The sequence below is a fragment of the Syngnathus floridae genome, chromosome 18, assembly GCF_059516105.1.
Source record: "Syngnathus floridae isolate MCC-2025c chromosome 18, RoL_Sflo_1.0, whole genome shotgun sequence".
NCBI lineage: Eukaryota > Metazoa > Chordata > Actinopteri > Syngnathiformes > Syngnathidae > Syngnathus > Syngnathus floridae.
Window position 1 is genome coordinate 10,096,317 of NC_142430.1, and position 20,071 is coordinate 10,116,387.

General features: G+C 41.5%; 2 protein-coding genes and 1 long non-coding RNA gene across 3 annotated transcripts; all 3 read right to left on the minus strand.

The window, feature by feature from the left end:
* Positions 1-260: 260 nt before the first annotated feature.
* On the minus strand, positions 261-9,251 carry hs3st3l (heparan sulfate (glucosamine) 3-O-sulfotransferase 3-like). The gene is made up of 3 exons (XM_088359752.1): positions 8,510-9,251; positions 1,895-2,124; positions 261-1,729 (listed from the first exon to the last, which is right to left on the minus strand). The coding sequence occupies exons 1-3, from the start codon at positions 8,941-8,943 to the stop codon at positions 1,341-1,343; spliced, it is 1,053 nt and encodes a 350-aa protein (XP_088215878.1). The 5' UTR covers positions 8,944-9,251; the 3' UTR covers positions 261-1,340.
* A 6,593-nt stretch (positions 9,252-15,844) lies between these two features.
* Positions 15,845-16,526, minus strand: LOC148382983 (uncharacterized). Its single transcript, XR_015854058.1, has 2 exons — positions 16,269-16,526; positions 15,845-16,047 (listed from the first exon to the last, which is right to left on the minus strand). It is a non-coding gene; the product is annotated as an uncharacterized LOC148382983 (long non-coding RNA).
* A 129-nt stretch (positions 16,527-16,655) lies between these two features.
* dhrs7cb (dehydrogenase/reductase (SDR family) member 7Cb) lies at positions 16,656-19,722 on the minus strand. The gene is made up of 7 exons (XM_088360108.1): positions 19,514-19,722; positions 18,665-18,843; positions 18,430-18,542; positions 17,726-17,936; positions 17,557-17,649; positions 17,322-17,483; positions 16,656-17,180 (listed from the first exon to the last, which is right to left on the minus strand). The coding sequence occupies exons 2-7, from the start codon at positions 18,816-18,818 to the stop codon at positions 16,972-16,974; spliced, it is 942 nt and encodes a 313-aa protein (XP_088216234.1). The 5' UTR covers positions 18,819-18,843; positions 19,514-19,722; the 3' UTR covers positions 16,656-16,971.
* Between the last annotated feature and the right edge of the window lie 349 nt (positions 19,723-20,071).

Genomic DNA, 20,071 nt, shown 5'->3' on the forward strand with positions numbered 1-20,071 from the left:
TGTGAAGATAGATTTCTTATGTTCAAGTCTGAATTATATTTGATTAGACTGAGTACTGAGCATGTTGTGTCCTTGGGAAATATTTTGTGGATTATTTATTTGTAATTTATGTTCCATTACAGATTAAAATGGAGCTTTTTACAACGTTGGCCACTAGATGACAGTACTGTCATAGCAGTTGTGTTTCATTTTCAATCCCATCTCGGAGTCCTGGAATACAGAGCACATAAAAAAACAATGCATGAAAATACAATTGAAAATAATGTTTCACGGATTTATTTTCATTTTTAAATAAGTCGACATACAGTGCAACACAGCAACCTATTTTTGCACTGCAACTAACTGAAAATTATTCACATTGCTGCCGGGACCCCCAGAAAAAGTCACCTTAAAAAATATTTGCAAAGCAATCAAACGCTATAGGCTCAGCGAGACTTTGGGGACAATAGATTGCGAGATTTATTCATTTATTTTTTGCTTTAAAAATACTTTTATATTTCTTTTCAAACTAGTGCAAATACATGCAAAAATAAAACCCTGTAATTAGGTATCACAAAGCCTTCCCACCTCCCAAAATAAATGGACTTGGCTTGAGCCTGCATGATTCTGAACTTGTCTGGTATGGCTTTGTCATCTTTTAAAGAGCATTTGGCCTTCTCACCCACCCAAACGTGTTGACCCAAGAAAGTGCGCACACACACACACAGGGGCCAAGTGATCCACATCACGTCCACCACCTCCATCCATTTAGCCACATTCATTATTCAAGAATACAAAACCACTCAGTCAAATGTGAGCTCATTTAAAGATTCTCTCACTCAACCTTCTCCGTCGTTTGCCGCATAAAATATTCATTGCTTTTTCGGGAACAGGACTTGGATGATGTCACTGTATGATTGACTTGATGAAGATTAACAACTAATATGTAAAAAAAGAACTATGTACATCGTTATGGATACCAATTAGCCACATTTGAGCAGAACATCCACCATAGACATGGATGAAGTGGGAAAATGGAAAGCTGAGAATTGTTTTATTTTTCTATGCGTGGCTGATTGTGACAAAAAAAATGAGCAGCAACAGGATAACCCAAGTGTGTATTTATTTTTGTCATTTCTAATGCTCACTGTGCTTGGAACCACACATAGGTATTACAAATACTGTACAGCCTTTTATTACTCGTTTTTGTCAATAGAAAAGTGTCAATATTGTGGAGAGGTGAGTAAGTACCATTCAGTGGAAAAGGAGCATTGGTATGTATTCATGGATTTTTTTCTTTTCTTTTTTTGCATCTGAATTAATGAATGATTTGTGCGCTAACAAAATACTATTTGCCATTTTCACTGCCATCCAAAGTCCTGCCCCGCCATCTGATAAAAACGCTGGTTATGGGGCTTGTAAAAATCTCTCAGTTTCTGCATCACTTCCGTGTCGATGGAGGCATGCGTCCTCCCTTTGGTCTTCCCCAAGCAGTGGGGTTTACTGCTCCCCTCGGGCTTCTTCAGGCAAGGAAAGCCTTTTGTTTTGTTGAAGTAGAAGTGTTTGTCTGTGACGATCCTCTGGAGACCCAGAAAGTCCTGGACTTTCCCAACTTCCCCAGCTGGATCGGAGATGAGCCTTTCACCGCTGACCAGATGGACCTGACCCCGGGGGAACCAGGCGAGCCATCGCTCCAAGTGTTGGGCGTATAGACCGATCCACAAAGGGCTCCACTGAGCATCAATCTGACCTGGAACAAATACAGTAAAGCAGTCGAAACAAAATCCGAATCATATCACACATCCACTCAGATTGAATGGCATCATTGGACAAGTCTGATTCTTTTCTTTGCATTCTGGTTTCTTTGAACACTATTGAAGATGTCAGCTGCATTGTACGAGAGCCAATCTAGTACCTGTGGTACGGTTCTTAAAGGCGAGGCTCTCAAAGGGAGGGATGTCGTGTGTCTTGGAGATGATCTGCGTGTAGTCAGATATAGCTCGGGTCACCGGGTCCCGCACGACCACGATCAGTTTCACCTCCTGTGACATGGCGTGGACCCTTGCTGGCGTTTCCACTGTCACAAAGTAGCGCGGCGTCTTCTCCATTACAATCTGGCCATCCAGTGCTTTAGGCATCATACTCCTGCAAAGAAAATTCAAATTTGTACTTTGTCAAAAAATGCTGGCACAAATGATTGAAGAAAAAGCTAAATAAGCGATTTCCCCCTAATCCTTGATGTATTTAGACAGGCATGTTTAACTGACAATGTAAAGTGACAATGTTACTTAGCTAACATTTGGGCACTGGAACAATATAAACGCGGCTGGCAAATTTGACCGGATGTCAAACTATGCGCTTGTCTGGACTCCAGCGAAAGCCTCTCCAGATGGGACTCATTTCGAGATAAATGACTCAAGAGGCCCCGCAGGACCTGATGGAGACATCTGCTGCTACATCTGCCACACACCTGACCGACTGACCAAACCAAACAGCACTGAATCAGCATCTCATATTGTGTGATGTATAGCATGGATCTCAAAAGTCCATTATTATTCTGAGATTGACTCAACATGATGGAGTGTATTTTACTTTTTGCCCATGGTGTTATTGGATTCCTTTTATTGAGCTAGAAGACACAAGTGAAAAATGCAAGGAAGTCATTTATGCGGGATTTGTCATCAATGAGGAGAGAGAGACCAAATATTCCTCCCTTCTAAAACTCCACATAGTAAGTAAATATGAAATACGTGATGGAGAAAATCCTGTTTTATTTTATTCAATAAACTATTGCCAACATATATATTACATGTATCCCAAAAATGGGGAGATATGGATGCGCCTCTCTTATCGGCAAAGGTTTCATATGTGCCGGTAACTAAAGAAGCCATCAATACAGTCACCTCCCAAAGCTGTTTATGAATCTGACATACACACACACATTTAATCGGATCAGTTCGAGACTTGCCGTCTCCAGCCCTCCTTTGTCCTTCCAATAGCGTGAGTAGCAGGAGCCTTACAGTCTGCATGCATGCATGCGCAGATATCTAGACACATTTTCAAATCACTTAGTCAGCTATTTGGAAAAGCATCCTTTTCAGTTCTTTTCTTGTCCATGGACATATTCATGACTGGCTATAGACACTCGAGTGACGGATGAGTGAGTAATGATAGCAAATACACCCCCATTAGCAATCTGTCTGTGAATAGCCTGGAGCCCCCCCCATGTCATTACCTTAACACAAAGAACTAATTAGTGCCCTCAACATAAAAAAAAAAGATGATGTGTCAATTTATGAGGTTTGGCCAGACAGACTAAACGACTGACAAAACCAAAAAAGAATCTATTCATTTATACATTAATTCAATATTAGAGGTGTCAAAATTAATCAATCAATTGATTATCACATGAATTGTCTTGTGTTCAATAATTGAGTAAGCATTTAGAGACTTTTTAATGAAAGATTGCAGTGATTTTTCAATTAATCGATGGACTAATGGATTCTAAAAATGTTCAATCGTGACAGAATGTTGTATGAAAAAATGCAACAGGTGGAACATTTACAATGGCCTACCCAAACTAGTTTGGGAAGGAGGAAAAAGATCATTTGAACACACCCCACACCACTGTTGTTCAGTGTCTGTGTCAAAATGGGAACATTTCTATTCATGCTTTGGCTTCCCTGAGAGGGAAGCATGAACTATTGCCCCGCTCATTTATTTCAATGGGACCACTGTGGCGTTGTGATGCTCAGTGAGACATGAGGTTCCAGTCCTCTTCCAATCATAACAATGAATGCAAGCCATGATTGCCCAATTTAATTATTGATTGTTGGGACAAAATACAAAGTGATGGCAGCCATTCTAAGAGTTCAGTGTGACTGGATTTGCATCCATTTGGCATCAGTGGAGACAGAGAGGTCTTGGGAGATAGTAGATACATAGTTGGAGGTCCCTCGGCCCTCATTATGTCTTCAAAACTGAAGTCTGGGCCGGGAAGATTTATTCTGTAATTCATGAGAAAGTTTTTCAGCAACATTTGGAATTCTTTTTCTGCTTCTGAAACTTTGCCATCCATGTTTAAAGCTGCTTCATGAAAAGCACATCTACGATTAGATTTCAAACATCCTTTATGGAGGCGCAGGAAGGGACTTCAACAATGCCCAATTCAGGTTTTCACAATATTGGTCATTTCTGTCTATTTGATTCTTTATAGGGAGATTATAACACGTGATGTAAAGCCAGGTTGGATAGCAAAGTGAGGCAGACAGATTCAGGGAGCTGGTGGTACAAAGCCCTGGACAGGAATTTGATTTGATTTGATTTTGCAGTATTACCAAAAATATTCCCCTCAATCCTTTTTTTTCCTCACCAATTATCTCAACTTTGAAAACACTTTTTTTTTCTCCAGCTGGTAACGTGACGATGAAATCTGACTTTTGACTGAATTAATTGGCACTTTGAGTAAAAGATCAAACATCCAATAGGATAAACACAGGGATTAGCTAGCAGTTGATCATAAGCCTCTGTTTGCCTTTGAGGAAGCTCTCTTTAGTTTGCCATTCTCAATATTTCATCCCCACTCCCTTGTGACTCGCCAAAGCCGCTGGCAATTGATCTTCATGGGGGCTTAGGGTAACTAAGCATAAGTCCACCCGGAAACACTGTCCACCAGTGTGATGGACACGTGGAATTATACTGAAGGTTTTAATGCAGGACTGAAAACAAGAGTGGCAGGTGCAAACTGGGGAAGTCAGGACCCTCCAGAGCCCCATCAGTAGCATGCTGAGTGTTAGAAAATATCAAATCTTCATCCGCGTTGGATTGTGGTATTATAGGCTTTCCTGGATCAAAAAGAACATTGTGTTATTTATGAGACAAGTCCAAAATGGAGTGCATAAATATGAGTCTGTATGCATGAGTGTGTTATTAGGAGGCCTCTCGTTGCCTCTGTATGGGGGACCATTAAGGGGTCGCTCTATTGTGGCTGCGCCCTGTCCACTTCCAAGAGACATCTATCATAGGGTCTCCAGGGAAGGCCTTAATGAGAGCCGCCGCTCCACCCATCTGGGCCTCGTGACCATGGCTTCCAAAACAGGATGTGGACCGGCAACACCTGAACCCCATTTAATCACACTATAAACAAAATCACAATCAAATTTGGTCACAGTTCGTAGAAGAACGACAAGCGTGTCGAAGTTCTTGAAAACATGTTTTCTACTGCTGTTTGCAAAAAAAAGAAAACTTGAGTCAGCATTTTGTTTTGTAACCGCCCATTGAATGGTGCAGAACATCCAATGTTGTGGCAGGCATTCTTCTTTGATTTGTATGCCAATTATATGCCATTGTAAAGACACAAAAACACAAGTCGCACCATACGCTGTGTCATGGTGGCACAAAGCCACAAACGGCCTCCCTTAATGAGTGCATTATGAATTGCAGATGGAGCCGAGTCAACGGAGCAGATGATTTTCAAAAGAATGACTCATTTTTTGTGTTTTTCCTTTTGTCGTTGGACGATCTCAACTTTTCAGAGCCTCAGAGATAGATAGGATATCATACAAAGGCTTGCCACCTGACTCAAGGCAGCTTTATTACTTGCATGCAGCATAAGAGCCAAATGCCGCTTCACCGTGTTTGCTTTGAACACTGGGCCTGCAAACCACAAAGTCCTACTGGTTTTTCAGAACCCTAGCTGAAGCATTCTGAATGAGCTGCAGCTGTTTGATGCTCTTTTGCGGGAGTCCAGTCGGAGGACAATCACAACAATCAGGTTTACTGGAGATAAAAGAATAGTTATGAGGACTAGAGATTGTAAAGATGATTGTGGGCTTCAGGAAACATCCTTGACCACACTTGCCCCTGATGTTGTCCAACTGGATAGCTTCTTTCCTCTTTCCATTAACTCTGAACAGTTGACTTAGGCTTGATTAAATATTATGTAACAGTAATCAGTATTAGTGTCCTAATCTTATTAACAAAAAAGAACAAAATAAAGCTCACAGTGTTCGAAAGCCCTTTTTGCTCCTTTGTTCTTTTTCATTTGGCTTGACATTGAGACGACATGGAAATACCGGGCAAGCTTTTCGGTCAATAACATTGATAAATCTGAGTGTACCTCGAGAACAAAATACAAGCAGACCCGCTGTCTGGAGGGGAGGGCAGGGCAGGGGACAACGGCTCTGTGACACAATCTGAAGGTTTCCACACTGAAGCACATGATCCGAGCTCTTATCACATTCCCCGGGGTTGAAGCGGAGGTTAGCCCAGATGTGCAAAATTGCGTTAACAGTATCACCCTTCAACCTTAAATCCAGCCGAGCTTTACTCTACCTCTCCTCCCTGCAATTTCACTTCTGCCCTCCATCCACAAAACATCAAATGTGAATTTTTCCAGCCAGCACTTTTAATGGAACTACGGTTGAGCTGCGTGTAACGTGAGCGCTTGTGTTTGAGATAATCCCGCTGCAGGATAAAGCTTCCTGCTAATTGTAAGAGAAGCTGAGCTGACCAATGTATAGCGCTCTAATGCTGGAGTCAAGCCAAGGTCAGCGAGAGGAGATAGAGCTATCGATCCCAAACAGCACACGGTAGGCAGTAAACTTCCAGGCCATCTCAGGGTTTATCACAGTGATTCAATCTCCCTTTAAAGACCATTAATGCATCTTTGCTTGGGGCCGTGTTCTCAAACGCTGCTTCGGGGCGGCTCAGATGAAGATTTAACGGATCCCACTCTATTTGCATTGTGATTGGAGTCTGGGGGACTAACTGCTCAACCTGTTTTATTTTAGCACTTCCATTCAAAATATAAAACTGGTTTTGTAGACATCATTTTTTTAGAATTTAGAGATAGCAAAGAAATAATTTCTTATTATTGCTATTGTTTCCATTACTTTTGTCAATGTGAATGTTATTTCTGACACAAGGATGATTTAAATGTATATCACTTTAGATTTTTGTAATTCTATCATGGCTATAATGCTATGGATTTTAATGCCGCTGCAAGCTGCTGGAAAAGTCAAGTATTTTTAAATCGTAAACATTCACGTGACATTCTGTTGCTGATGTATGCACGGGAAAATCAGCTTTGGCTATTTGTCCAACATAAAAAGCTAAACCTGCAAAGCTGGAGCAGGAGCTCATCCGAACTGACTTCATGCCATCCTGGACGGACGTAAATGGAATCTGACCACTGACACAAACAGCAACAAGATTGGACCAGCTCTCTTACCAAACACCTGAGTTTCCAAATACCATCAAATAATGTTTGTAAAAGTACATGTCTACCCCCTAAAAAAAAAAAAAAGAAGATTTGCCTTGTTCTGTGTGTACTCTTGGTGTGTAGTGTTTGTTAATGAAGTGGTATGAGCACATCATTAAGTCTCATTGTACGGTGACCTCAAGTCAGAGGTCAATTGACAGAGCTGACAGCGATGTCAAGTGGCTCGACATGCCGTGAGCTCCATCTGGCCCGCAGGGATAGGTGACACTCACATCACCTGGTGTGACATTAACCCCGAAACGCAAACACACACACACACACTCTACCAACGCAATCCAGCAAAACTCTGAATGTCTTTTGTACAAACACATTCTCAGAAATAGGAAGCTCAAGTATATATTTTGAAGACTATTTTTAAAAAATATATACGTCTCAGTTAGATCATTTGGACAGTTGGTGGAAAAATTTGACTCGCCTCACATTGCGTGTGTGTGTGCGTGTGTGTAGCAGGTTAGGCTGGCACTGACATCATTGAGCCAGAGCCAATATTGGGCCTCAGCAATATACAGTAAGCTGGTTAGCATTTCATGACACAGTCCAGATTAGGGTACAATTTTAATCTGCCATATTGGGATCATATTTAGGGGGCTTTATATCATCGCCAAATATGCACCATTTTTAAGAAGCAGAATGCATCCATATATGATTTTAGTTGTGAGTAGAGGCAAAATTGAGTTTCCTCCAAATATTGTAAGAAGTGACAGCTCTACTCCTCCCCTTGTTTTAGTGCGTGTTGGACGTTTCGAAGAAGCAGGCTGAGAACAGAGCCACATGACAACAGTAACATCTGGCTGGAGCACCAGAGATGATTACTCTGCAGCTCTGCGAGGACTCATCTTGCAGGCCTTGCTCTCACTCTGGTTTACACAAACACGCACAGATTGCTGTAGCCAGATGGCACCGTCTCTTTGACTGGCACCTCAGTAGAATAGTTGTAGGGATATGTTGTGGTATGCAAACACAGCATTGAAAAACTTGAAGGCTGTTAATTGGTCCCTAAAGCTACATTCAAAGATGATGATATAGAAACCACATACAAACTTTGTGGACAGTTTAGCATTTAACCATTGATAACTTCACGCAACGTAAATATATGAGCTGTTTGGACACAAACGGTGGATCAGCACATATACACAGACAATATAACAATAGTCAAAAGCACATATTCTTTTTCCTTTGAGAAAGGTGGCTCATATTTACTGACTAAGTAGTTCAAAATGATTGAAGTTGAAGAGTTGCGACTCATACCTGTACCAGTCCAGTCCTCGTGCGTAATGCCTGTCAAAGAAGTGCGGTTCGGATCCAAGAGCGCGGATGTCAGGATGGAGCCGCAGAAACTCCAGCAGAGCTCTTGTTCCTCCCTTCTTAACCCCGATGATGAGGGCTTGGGGTAACCTCCGCGTGGCCGTCCATTCTTTCCCGGAGCTGTTCGCCTCCAGCGCACTCTGAGCCGCAAACGCGCCGTCCCCCGCTGACGCGTTCCTCTCGTACGGCGTGAGCAACCCGTGCGTGGTTGGCTTGTTGTCGGAGTTTTCGACGATCCCAGACTGACAGCATCCGGTGAGGAGGTAAACCAGTGAGAAGCAAAGGATGCTCAGAGACGACGCGAGAGTGAGCCGGTGGAACAGTCTCCGCAGGTCCACGTTTGGAAGATGGTGATGATGAGTGTAAAAAGATGCCATCCCTCACAGATCCATGTGAGATGAGAGGCCATTCTACCTCGCGTTCGGCTCGCATCCCGTCATATTAACCCTCCTATAAAAAAGGAAAAAGAAAAGAAAACTTGCAGGGAGTTCCGTCTTGTGCGCCACGAGCGCCCGCGCGTCACCAAATCCGTCGCTTTCTCAAACTTGATTTACTTTTCTACGATGTGACCTCCCCGTAGTGCACAGTAAATGTCAATCTTGAATTGGAATCGTGCAGAGTGTTTCTCACCCTTTCCCCTCCACGGAATTACTTTGCAACTCTCCAGCATGCTTTATCTCAAGGGGATAACTCCCTGCCTCTCTCTCTCTCTCTCTCTCTCTCTCTCTCTCTCTCTCTCTCTCTCTCTCTCTCTCTCTCTCTCTCTCTCTCCCTCTCTCTCTCTCTCTCTCTCTCTCTCGTAGATGTAATTTGGCAGGTGGAACATATTCTAATGCAGTTAAAGTCATAATTGCAGGTCAGACATATTCTAATGCAGTTAAGTCATAATTGCAATAAATAGGAAAAGTTCTTGTCGCTCCATAAATAGAAAACAACAAACATCATAACAAACTATCATCATTAGAGAAAATCTTCATGTCTGTATTGTACCCTGCAAGTGACTAGCTGGTACCCAGGTGGCCTCTTGTTTAAAGTCAGGCTGGATAAGCTCCAGCTTAACTGAAACCCTAATTATATACATATATTGTCTAGAAAATAGGTTCGATAAGTGCATCAGCAAATTTGCTGTTACGTTGACATGAAAAATGTACTGTACTTGTGTTAACTCATTGACTGGCAGCCCGGTTCAAATGGATATTTGACATCTCTTGCTGGAAATGGCAGTGAATGAATGAGTCGAGTTGTTTAGAATTATAGACCCAGTGACCCAGGTAAACAAATAGAGGTCATTAACGTCAGTGGGACCTGCGTTGTAAAACGGATAACCTAATTAGCTTAGTGGTCAGACAGCATGTAGTAAAGCTGCCGTGCAGTCAGTTGATCCTCACCTACAGGATAGTCTGTGTCTGGGACATGTGGAGGAATTCCTGTAGCGGACGTTTTTTTTGTTTTATGTAGAAACTTGAATGATAAATGTGATCAAAAATCTGGCGCATTGTTCTCGGTCCAAAAATAACAAAGTGTAGGGTTGATTGCATCCATCAGCAGAGGTGCGTTGTTGTTGTTATTGTCATTAGGGAGCGCTGCCGCCTTGCATTATTGCAGAGTGGGGCTAAGGTACAGATAATAGCTCATAGGAGACTCATTAATTCCCCCTTGCAACCCGCACGGCTCAAGCATATGCACACCCCCCCCCCCACTCCAGCCTCACACATTGACTAGCACACGCATGCTTCATGTTCCATTTGGCTTCCCCCTGTCATTATCCCATGGCAGATGTGACCTGTGCCATAAAACCACTGCATCGTCCTCCAGTGACTAAAAAAGACCCGGCCTCCATTTTTTATTTACCATTAACACAAAACTTTGTGCTAATCTGCCTTCTTTTTTTTGTCCTGACAAAGAAACAGAATGAGAGCGGCATACAAGTATTAGTGTGTAGCGATGCACATTCACTTGGAGCTAATGACATCATCAAAACTTCAAATGAAATGGTCTGGGTTGATTCATTAATTATGTTAATTATATTGATTATTATTATTGATAATATTATTAGATATATAATTATTTATCATTTATTATCATGATTATTATCATATGCCTTGCACTGAGATGTCAAGCAGTGGTTTATATACTCATTGGTCATGACTGTAATGTGACGGTTCGGTCTTTGTTTATTTTTTTCCTTAACCTCTGTCCGTGGATAACCGGGGCAAGGTCGTCAGGTGAGGCTTTTGTCTTCAGTGGCCCGGGCAGATTGTTACGTGATGAAGTGGTCGTCGAGAAAAAGCATGACCTCAGGGGTCAAGGCAGTGAATTATCATGGGACACAGTGACTGAGCAACCTGATTAATGCAACTCTGCACGTGGACTTTTATGAAGTGTTTTTAACTCAACAGTCTGGGTGCGCTTCCATTGCACCTGTAGTTTACTTCCATCCATCCATCCTTCCCTGCTGTGTGACATTCCAATTAAGTAATCAAGGTTCAATTACAGCCATTAATCATGTACAATTTGCCAATCCAGTGGCATACTAACGAGCTTTGCACAGTGACTGTATATTTCCTAATACATCATCATCATTAAGCATCATAAGGTGCATTTTTATGAAATATGTTGTTAAGTTTTAAAAGTGGCTCATTCCGCATGGCATGGTATTTTTGATTATATCATTGAAGTATTATGTATTGGGCACTTTTCACTGCTTTTGCTTAACATACTGTACACACGTACTAATTGCGAGTACAACAGCGAGTCTGCACCTCCTACTATTGTTGAAAGTCAGAGTAAGTCGTTTAAAAGTGATTATTAAAGATTTAGAATGTGCTTATGGCATCATTATTAAGAATGTATAAGCCTCATTGTAAAGTGGCGCCGAACATTTGGCCAGACCAATCATCATGATGTGTAAGTGTTGTTCTGCAATGCCGGAGGGCCTTCCTGTCCTCCTGCAGCTGCGTCAAGCCAGGAATGATCCAAACACATCAGCCTTACATTTGGGCAATTGCACAGGTTTGACCCACAGGGGTGAGCAGGGATCACAGTTAGGAGACAGATCAGATCAGAACAGAACACTCCAAGAAGGGATAAGCTCTACTTATGCAGCTTTGGGCTTGTGTGTGTGTGTGTGTGGTGTGTGCATGTATTTGTATGGGCCAATTCCTCTGTGTGAAGACTTCTTTTCATGTGTATATATGCTTTGGCTTTTAATGAGCCCGCTAGCTCTGTGACCCCGCCCTAATAGAGCTGCACTGAGGTTTTTGTGTTGTTGCAAAATACAGGTCATGGTCCACTGATTGACTGAGCCTGAGGTCACCTTGTATTTAAATTTGGACACTATTCAAAGGTACATTGTGTTATTTCTTTCGGGGCGTATAAAAAAGTGGGAGGTGTTGAGTCAACAAAAATATTCAACCTGCAGGATATTACTTGTGTAATTGTGACTTCTTACCACCATCTAGTCTTAGTCAAATCAGGTTTTAGATAACAGCTTGACCTCATATATATTAATTTCATCATAACACATTTGAGACGAGTAGAGACGAAGGGTTCTCGCATGGAAAGACAAACAACATTTACAGTCTGGTTAAATATCCCCGCAGCTATTTGGCTCAACTCGTTCCTATCGACAATGTCCTAATGGAATATTAATGAATAGCAATTGCCAGACAAGCACTCCGATGCATTTTTTTTTCTTTTTCATCAAACTGTGCAGTCAGTCGAATCATGAACACCTCAACTTTGATATTGATTCAGCTTTCGCAAGCTTTCTTTCCTCATCACAATGCATTATTATGTTGCTGCATGAATGATGGCTTTGCATGCATACAGTCACATCCACAGTTAGCGGGTAATATTCTGCGCACTCACTCAGGGACAGAATGTGCACGAGAAGGAGAGTGACATTGACCCCCCAAAATGAAGATAAAGATTACCTGTTGGCAAAACCTGCCCTCATTTCCCCAGGCCGCCATGCACAGCTGCTGGCATTGTTTAACATCCTGTTACAATGCGACCTGGATTACTGGTCTCTGACAGGAGGGGAGGCAATGTAACAACATGGATTTTTATCCTGGATAAATCTGTTATCCGGGACTACTACGAATGGGATATTCACTGCAAGGGGATTAAAGCACAAGGGAGAATAAAGCAATATGGGAGTAATACTATCTAGTTTCCTGCTTCATATTTTATAAAACCGTCAGTCGCAAATATGGTGTCTTGTTGTAAGAAAATTATCTCATTATAAATGGTATTATAGGTTACTCTATTTGTACTGGGTCCAATTGGTCTGGTGGATATTATTATTATTATTATATTACAAAAAATTATATGTATTTTATAATTAAATAAGAATTATATTAAACGGTACATACTCTTAATATTTTGGACTCAATGCTTAAACCCCAGACATAACAGTGTTCTCATTTTTTAGATTTGAAACAATGGGACTTTTATTTGAGCTCATTGTTATCTGTTAATTTGCATTGGGTGACCCATTTTCATGCTTTTTCTGAAAACAAAACCTTATTTGCATGTCTAGTCACGGATGTGGCATATGCTTCATCAAAATGTGTTATCATAGTTTGAGTGTTGTTTTTAATCGAAGCTAAATGACCAAAGCCAGCCATTACGTGTGTACTCGAATACTCCCAAAGAGGCCACAGTGGTTTGTTGTTATTTCCCGTTAGCAGAGAAGATCACAGCCTGCAGTCTCGGCATCGATCCTCAAGTCCCCTGAGTCCGGCACCAAATCTCCCAATGTCCCTGTGGTGACTATTGTAGCTGAGCCTCCATCACATCTGATAACAATCCCAAATTTATTAATTTATAATTGGGTGATATAGCAATGTCAAAGACGATAATATGAGCGTGTTGTCATTGGTTCTGATTCTGATTCGGATGAATAAGTAGTTTTGAAATCAGAGAGGAGTGAACTGTTCAAATATTTTAAAAAGAAAAATGGGAACAAACATTGTAAGCAATATCTCGTTCTTTTTTTAAGTGAAGACCATTTGTAATTTTAGTAATGACACAAAGTCGATGCAAAATTTGGAAGTACCATTTAGAAAATTGAAAGTAATATCAGATAACAATACTGTTTTTTTTATTGCAAGAAATATAATTGCTAGAAAGCCAATTTGAGGACATGTAGGAAGTGTTTTACAGAGGCGATTATGTCCTAATGTACCTCCCTGGTGACAGTGTTGCTACGCATGTCACTATCCAAGGCACAATAAATATAGTAGATATATAATATAAACATCCAGCCTCTTATTTTGTGCATGCAAAAATGTCCTCTTTTAGTGACTTTTTTTCACTGTACAATCAATTAATTACACAGCATCATTTTTATATTCTGAGAATATGAAACATGACTCCTTTTGGACCATGATTTCTCACTCCACAGCAAAAAGTAAATTAGCATGAATGTGCACAAGTGGGTTTTCTTCTCCTCAACGAAAGCCCATTTGATGTTTTTGCCTAGCTTGAAAAGTGCACTCAGATACGATCCCACATCATTTTGTAGTTATGCTTCAGCACACATCATGCTTGTCTTTTCATTTGAAAGCCGCACTCCTTGAATTCAACTTATTTTCCTTTCCCAAAATCCAATCAAGTTCTCTGAATATCTCTGGGCGCCTCTCGAGGTCAGGCAATGGTAGCCCGTGGAGGCGTAGAAGGTGAGGAACTGAGCTGGGGTCAAGGCATCCAGCATCTAGCAGGCTTAGAAATCTCAATTTAAAGCGGCGCCCCTTCTGTTTCATTAGCTCCTCCCATTATCCTGGCCCACCCAGCCCCCATTTCTCTAATTCAGTGGCAGGGTTAAGCTTTTGAGGCTTGTTTGCCTGCATATGGGGGGGTTGGACTCTTTGTGTACTCTGCTCCATCTCCCCAGCCAGGTAGGATTGCAATGATTTAAATCCCGTTAGTCAACATTTGCAGCAGACCTAATGACCTGACTGTAATTTGCTCGCTGTCAATATTGTTGCATTTGGATTCCCATAGCTCTCATATAATATGCATAAAGAGAGACGGCTCATCAAAACTCAACACACTGGAGATGAGCAAATCGCCAACACTCGAATATCATGTTGCAAATTGGTACCATCGGTGTTAGTGTGCAATTTACTCGTGCAAAGTGTCAGATCAAGTTTCTAATTATTTATGTATGACTTTTGTATTAAATGCATGCAAGGTAAAGCACATTTATTTATTTGTTTATTTATTTATTCTTGGAGCTCAAACTTTAATTTGTGGCATTTGCACACACAGATTTAATCTGACTAACTGGAAAATGTATTCCTAGAATTCTGGACTGATTTCCACATCCGCTTGTGGAATAATCATCTCCTTGGTCTCTCTCGGTGTGAGTGGCATAAAAATGTTTTTTTTTTAAAAAACAGTACAATGGCTTTTCCGGCCACATAGCAAGAACATGGAGGGATTATCATTACCAACATAATAAATCTTTAATCTGCGACAGGCAGCACAGTTTTACTTTCATGGAGTCTGTTGTGTGACAGAAACTGATGTGGTATGAGAAGCAATGCATGCTGGGATGTTTCAAGGATTAAGGCAAACTTTCTCTTGTAATTTAAATACGTGTAATCTTTAAACCAAACAAGACTGGGAGATTAGGAGGTATTTCATGACTAACAAAGAATTGGACAACTCAATAAGAAATATAATGCCATGATTCAATTTTGAAATGGTAGAGTGAAATTCATTGGAGCAATAAAATCTACTATCACCCAATAATTTCAAATAAGACGCCTTTTGGTGTGAAAGATTAAGGAATCATTTCCATGGCCTTTGTGCATGACCTCAATAAGTCACTATTGTGTCAATAACCTGGACGTTAAAAATTGATGAGTGTACACCTCTTTCATGAAAAGACCATTTCGGAGCGGCACATGTCACTATGTGGCGGTTCTCATCTATAAGTCATGACGCACATTGAGGATGCATCACTTTCATTATTGCATGAAGGCAATCATCTTTGCCACTTTTGGCCCAATCAACGTATGTGTTGCTCATCAGAAAGATGAGCCTGATGATTGAGAAAAACTATCAGGCGGAGATCAAATTACTGCACATGCAGTTTCTCTGTGTGTCTGTCTCACTTTGAGAGAGAGAAAAAAAAAAAAAAGTTCTTGTCAAAATCTTTCTTTCTCTCTCTCGAGTGACATGTGGCAGAGCAGGAAAATAAAAATGCCAATTTGGAGAGTCCAGCTGAGTGCTCTTTAGAAATCTTTCCTGTTTGACACGTGCAAATGTCATCCAACTGCATTTATTCATGTGAACATCACAGACACATTCCTGTCCGGAGGCATGGAGACAATTGGATGTTGAACTCCCTGGAGGACAGTGACCGACCGACCGGGAGGGAGGAAGGAAGGACAGCGTCCCGCTTGCCAGCTGGACTTCCTATCCGCACACACAAGTTGCAGTCAGACTTGCATGATGGGAGGAAACATCTTTAAGGAAACATCACACACACCATCAAGGACTAAACAATAATTATATTAAGAAAAAAAAAACACATCATTGCAATGAATATGCAATAATAGCAGCAACGACTGAAAATTTACCAAACACTATATCATCATAAATACACAAATGTCATGATCTGATCATGAATAAAATGCGTTGCTGCCATCTTGTGGTATGTTAAAAAGTACATGGAGAAAATATCAACGACCTGTCATGGATCAGAATGGAGCAGGTCGACCTAGTGCAGCTTGGACCAGCTTGGTTTACTGAGGAAAACAAACTAATAGACACGGTAAACTGACATAACTTACTAACAAACCCAACAACAGAAACTGAACAGAGATGTGTGACAAAAGACCTCATGAAATTAACAATGACAGCAACAATACAACAATGAACCTACCTGGGGAGTGACACGCAGACAGGACTTAAATACGAGACAGGTAATGAGCGGCAGGTGAGAATGATCACACTGATCATGGGCACACAGGAGGGGAGGGGAGGGGAGGGGAGGGGAGGGGAGGGGAGGGGAGGGGAGGGGAGGGGAGGGGAGGGGAGGGGAGGGGAGGGGAGGGGAGGGGACACGACCAAGTCAAGTTAAATGTCTCTTTTATTCATTACATGACCAAAGCAATAAGCAAACTTTAGATTTTGAATACACAATATAATTTGTGTTATTATTTGAGTGATTTGAATATTATGGCAACTGTTCATGTCATGTCAAGTTTAAAATGATCATTTGGAAAAGTAGCAGAGTAGTCTCTGTCAGCATTTGACCAATTAAGCTTCATTTTGTGGGATGATGCATTGAAGTTGGTTACTTGGCTTTCATTTTTAATACGACTTCTTATTTGTTATCCACACGTAGACACAATACTACTGAATATTCTTTCTGGCCTTTTCTTCTGCTATTGCATCTGCTCAGCCAAGACCGAGTCCTTCACTCCAGCACCCAGGACAGCAAAGAGGAAAGAGGGTAGGAAAGATCGGAGGTAAACTGCCACCCTAGGAATGGGATGAGCCAGCACAACTTCCTTCCTCTTCCGGTTCACCGTTCGCATTATCTCATTGGCCAGGATTGAGGGACGGATTCCGTGGGTCAGCTGCCTGGCAACAACTAATAAACATTGAATTTGGAAAGAATTAATGACCACAATTTGCATGCCCATCAACTCTAAAATAGTTTCAAGAATCCTTCCAGTGTTCGTTTCCCCTGTAGCTCCACCACTGTCAGTCAACAACCAGCTTTTGTACTCACATGCAGCCAAGCTGTTTGATCTGGAGGCAGGCTTCTCGGGAGACGGCGGGGCGGTGGCATCGATGAAAGTGTGACTGATAGTGCTCACGGTGATCCCATACTCCTCCACCTCAGCCCGGAGGCTGTCAAAGAAGGCCTGCACTGCATGCTTAGAGGCTGCATCTAATTGGTGCAGACACAGGCACACTTATTCCATTGCAAATACGCAACAGTTGATTTGGTTATTAGAACTCACAGGAACTCCTGAATGGGACAGCCAGTCTGCCCTGGATGCTGTTGACCAAGATAATTTGTCCTGATCTTCTTGGAATCATGGTGGGAAGAATTCCTGTCGCATTATTCATTACAATGAGATAAGAAAGAGCAATAAGAAAAGCCTGGGAACATGCATGCATGCACCCCACCTTTTGTCAAAGTGCTTGGGCCAAAGTAGTTGATGTCCATGATGTTTCTATCAAGTTCAAGGGAAACACTCTGCACTGGAGCCTTGAGCTTCATGCTGCTGTTACAAATCAATACGTCCACACATCCATAACAATCCACCACCTCGCTCGTCACGTCCTCCATGCTCTCCATGTCGCTAAAGTCCAGGATTACCAGTTTGGGGGCAAAGGTCTGTGAAGAGACACATTTTTGACTGTTGTGTGTGCTGCCAACAAAACGTATTCATTGAAAAAGTGGCAAAAAATGCATACACACATATAAAAGTGTCAGTATGTATTCCATTTTTAATGATTACTTAGGCTACTTGTCCCCTACTATCCTGCCTATAATATTTGAAGTATTCATTTTAGTCCTTTTTTTTAAAATATATCTTTTTGTGAGCATTGTCTGTGAACATTGTCGCTTGCTCGCATCTGTTGTAGTCCGTGTAAAAGATAGTGTATATAGAGGACAGCTTGCTGTCACAGAGGATGTCCTGCCATTGTCTTGTTCAGAGTAGGAAATGGTGATTGGGGAAACGGGAGGAGAAGGATGAAAACAATCTGTTTAGCCCACATGGGCTGATATCCTTATTCCCCCAATGTCCAACATTTGATGCTTTTTATTGTATCAGCTAAGGAGTTGATCAACAAATGAATTTTATGATCAAATGTGTTTTCTGCACCTCGCTTGGGTCAGCATCATTTGTCAAAGAGTCATACAGAGATTCCAGCTTATCCCAGTTTGCTCCACACAGGATGAGCCTGGCTCCACCCTTATGGAAGAGATGAGCACACTCTGAAAGACAACAAGGACAATATTTAACGGTTGCTTGACATGGTTATGAAATAGTGTGAGTATTTGAATTGTCTTCGGTTAAACCAAAAGACAGTGTTTAAATTTAAAAGCAGATCATTTACCATTTCCTACACCGGACACAGCGTCAGTGATCACCACCACTTTGTTGCGCACTAAAGACTTGGCCATGTACTGCATGAGCTCATTGTAGATGTAGTATACCCCTGCCGCCATGACGATCAGCAGGGGCAACACCATCACTGAAGGGAAGACCATGTTCTGGAGAGGAGGGTGGCTGGCTCTGTGGGAACAAAACAATAACAACCTGCTGACAGAAGACTTTTGATCCACTTTCGAGCTCTAATGGGCTGCCACTTCCTGTATCTAATAACAGCTGAGGCACACCCAAACATCCATTAATGAAGTTGAGAGTCTACATATGAAAATATTTCTTTCATTAAATGGCTAAAACTGTTAAAATGGTATGTCTGTGCAGATGATATTATAAAATGATCAATTGAAATGATTCTACATATTTGTTACACATAACCAAATTTCCCACCAGGATGAATAAAATGTTATCCTTTTTTTTTTTAAATCTTATATTTCCAACAAAACGTTTTCATTTTCATCTCTTTCTTTTTTTTCTCATGCGCCATTTACAAGCAATGCTTGTGCACTCGCCATTTAAAGTGTGTTTAAGGAGAACAGCTAAAAATACTCCGTCCAAGCTCCTGCCACAGAATCCCTTGCCCAGTGCCACCTCCTAAATACTGTCATTTGATATCTCAACCTCAAAATTATAAGCATTATTACATTTTCAATACACATCCTAATGTAATATTGATGATGACCTCTGGACATTCATATTTGGACTCAGACATTATTGGATCAAGTCCTGCTGGGTTATACAACTTGCAAAGCACATTTATAAACACTGCAAAAAACACAACACACACACACACACACACCTGTAATCCTTGTTATTCTTGGTTCACTCACAGCACAGCGGAAGGAGCTAATCCCTCAGCAGGACTGGCTGCAGTTTTTTCCCAGCTTTAGTTAGGTAACAGCAGCCCTTCTCCTACCACCGTGTCCACCATCCATACACGCCGCCCTGCTTGACTTTTTGACCAACTGGTGTCCAGTTGAACCCGTTGCTTATAATAGCCACGGCTGGAGTCAGCCATGAATACTCACATATGGTGCACGGTAGCTATCTGAACTATGTTCCAGTGTTGCCAGCATGACGACAGTTCCCCTCATGAATCGAGTCCCAGCTTTCAAGAGATCTAATTATGTTATCTGGATAATGGATTGTACAAAGTAGTTACACCTCTCTGTCTGATGCAGTACTTACACAGCTCCCACTGTAATTCAAGCAAATTAATCTCAATTGAATACATTGCATAAGAAATGTTTGCTTCAATTAGAGCGCTGAAGAGGAGAGAGTTGTGGCTTCTCCATGACAGCACACCTGCTCAGAATGCCCTGAGCATCCAGCAGTTCCTGGCATAAACATGCTGGAG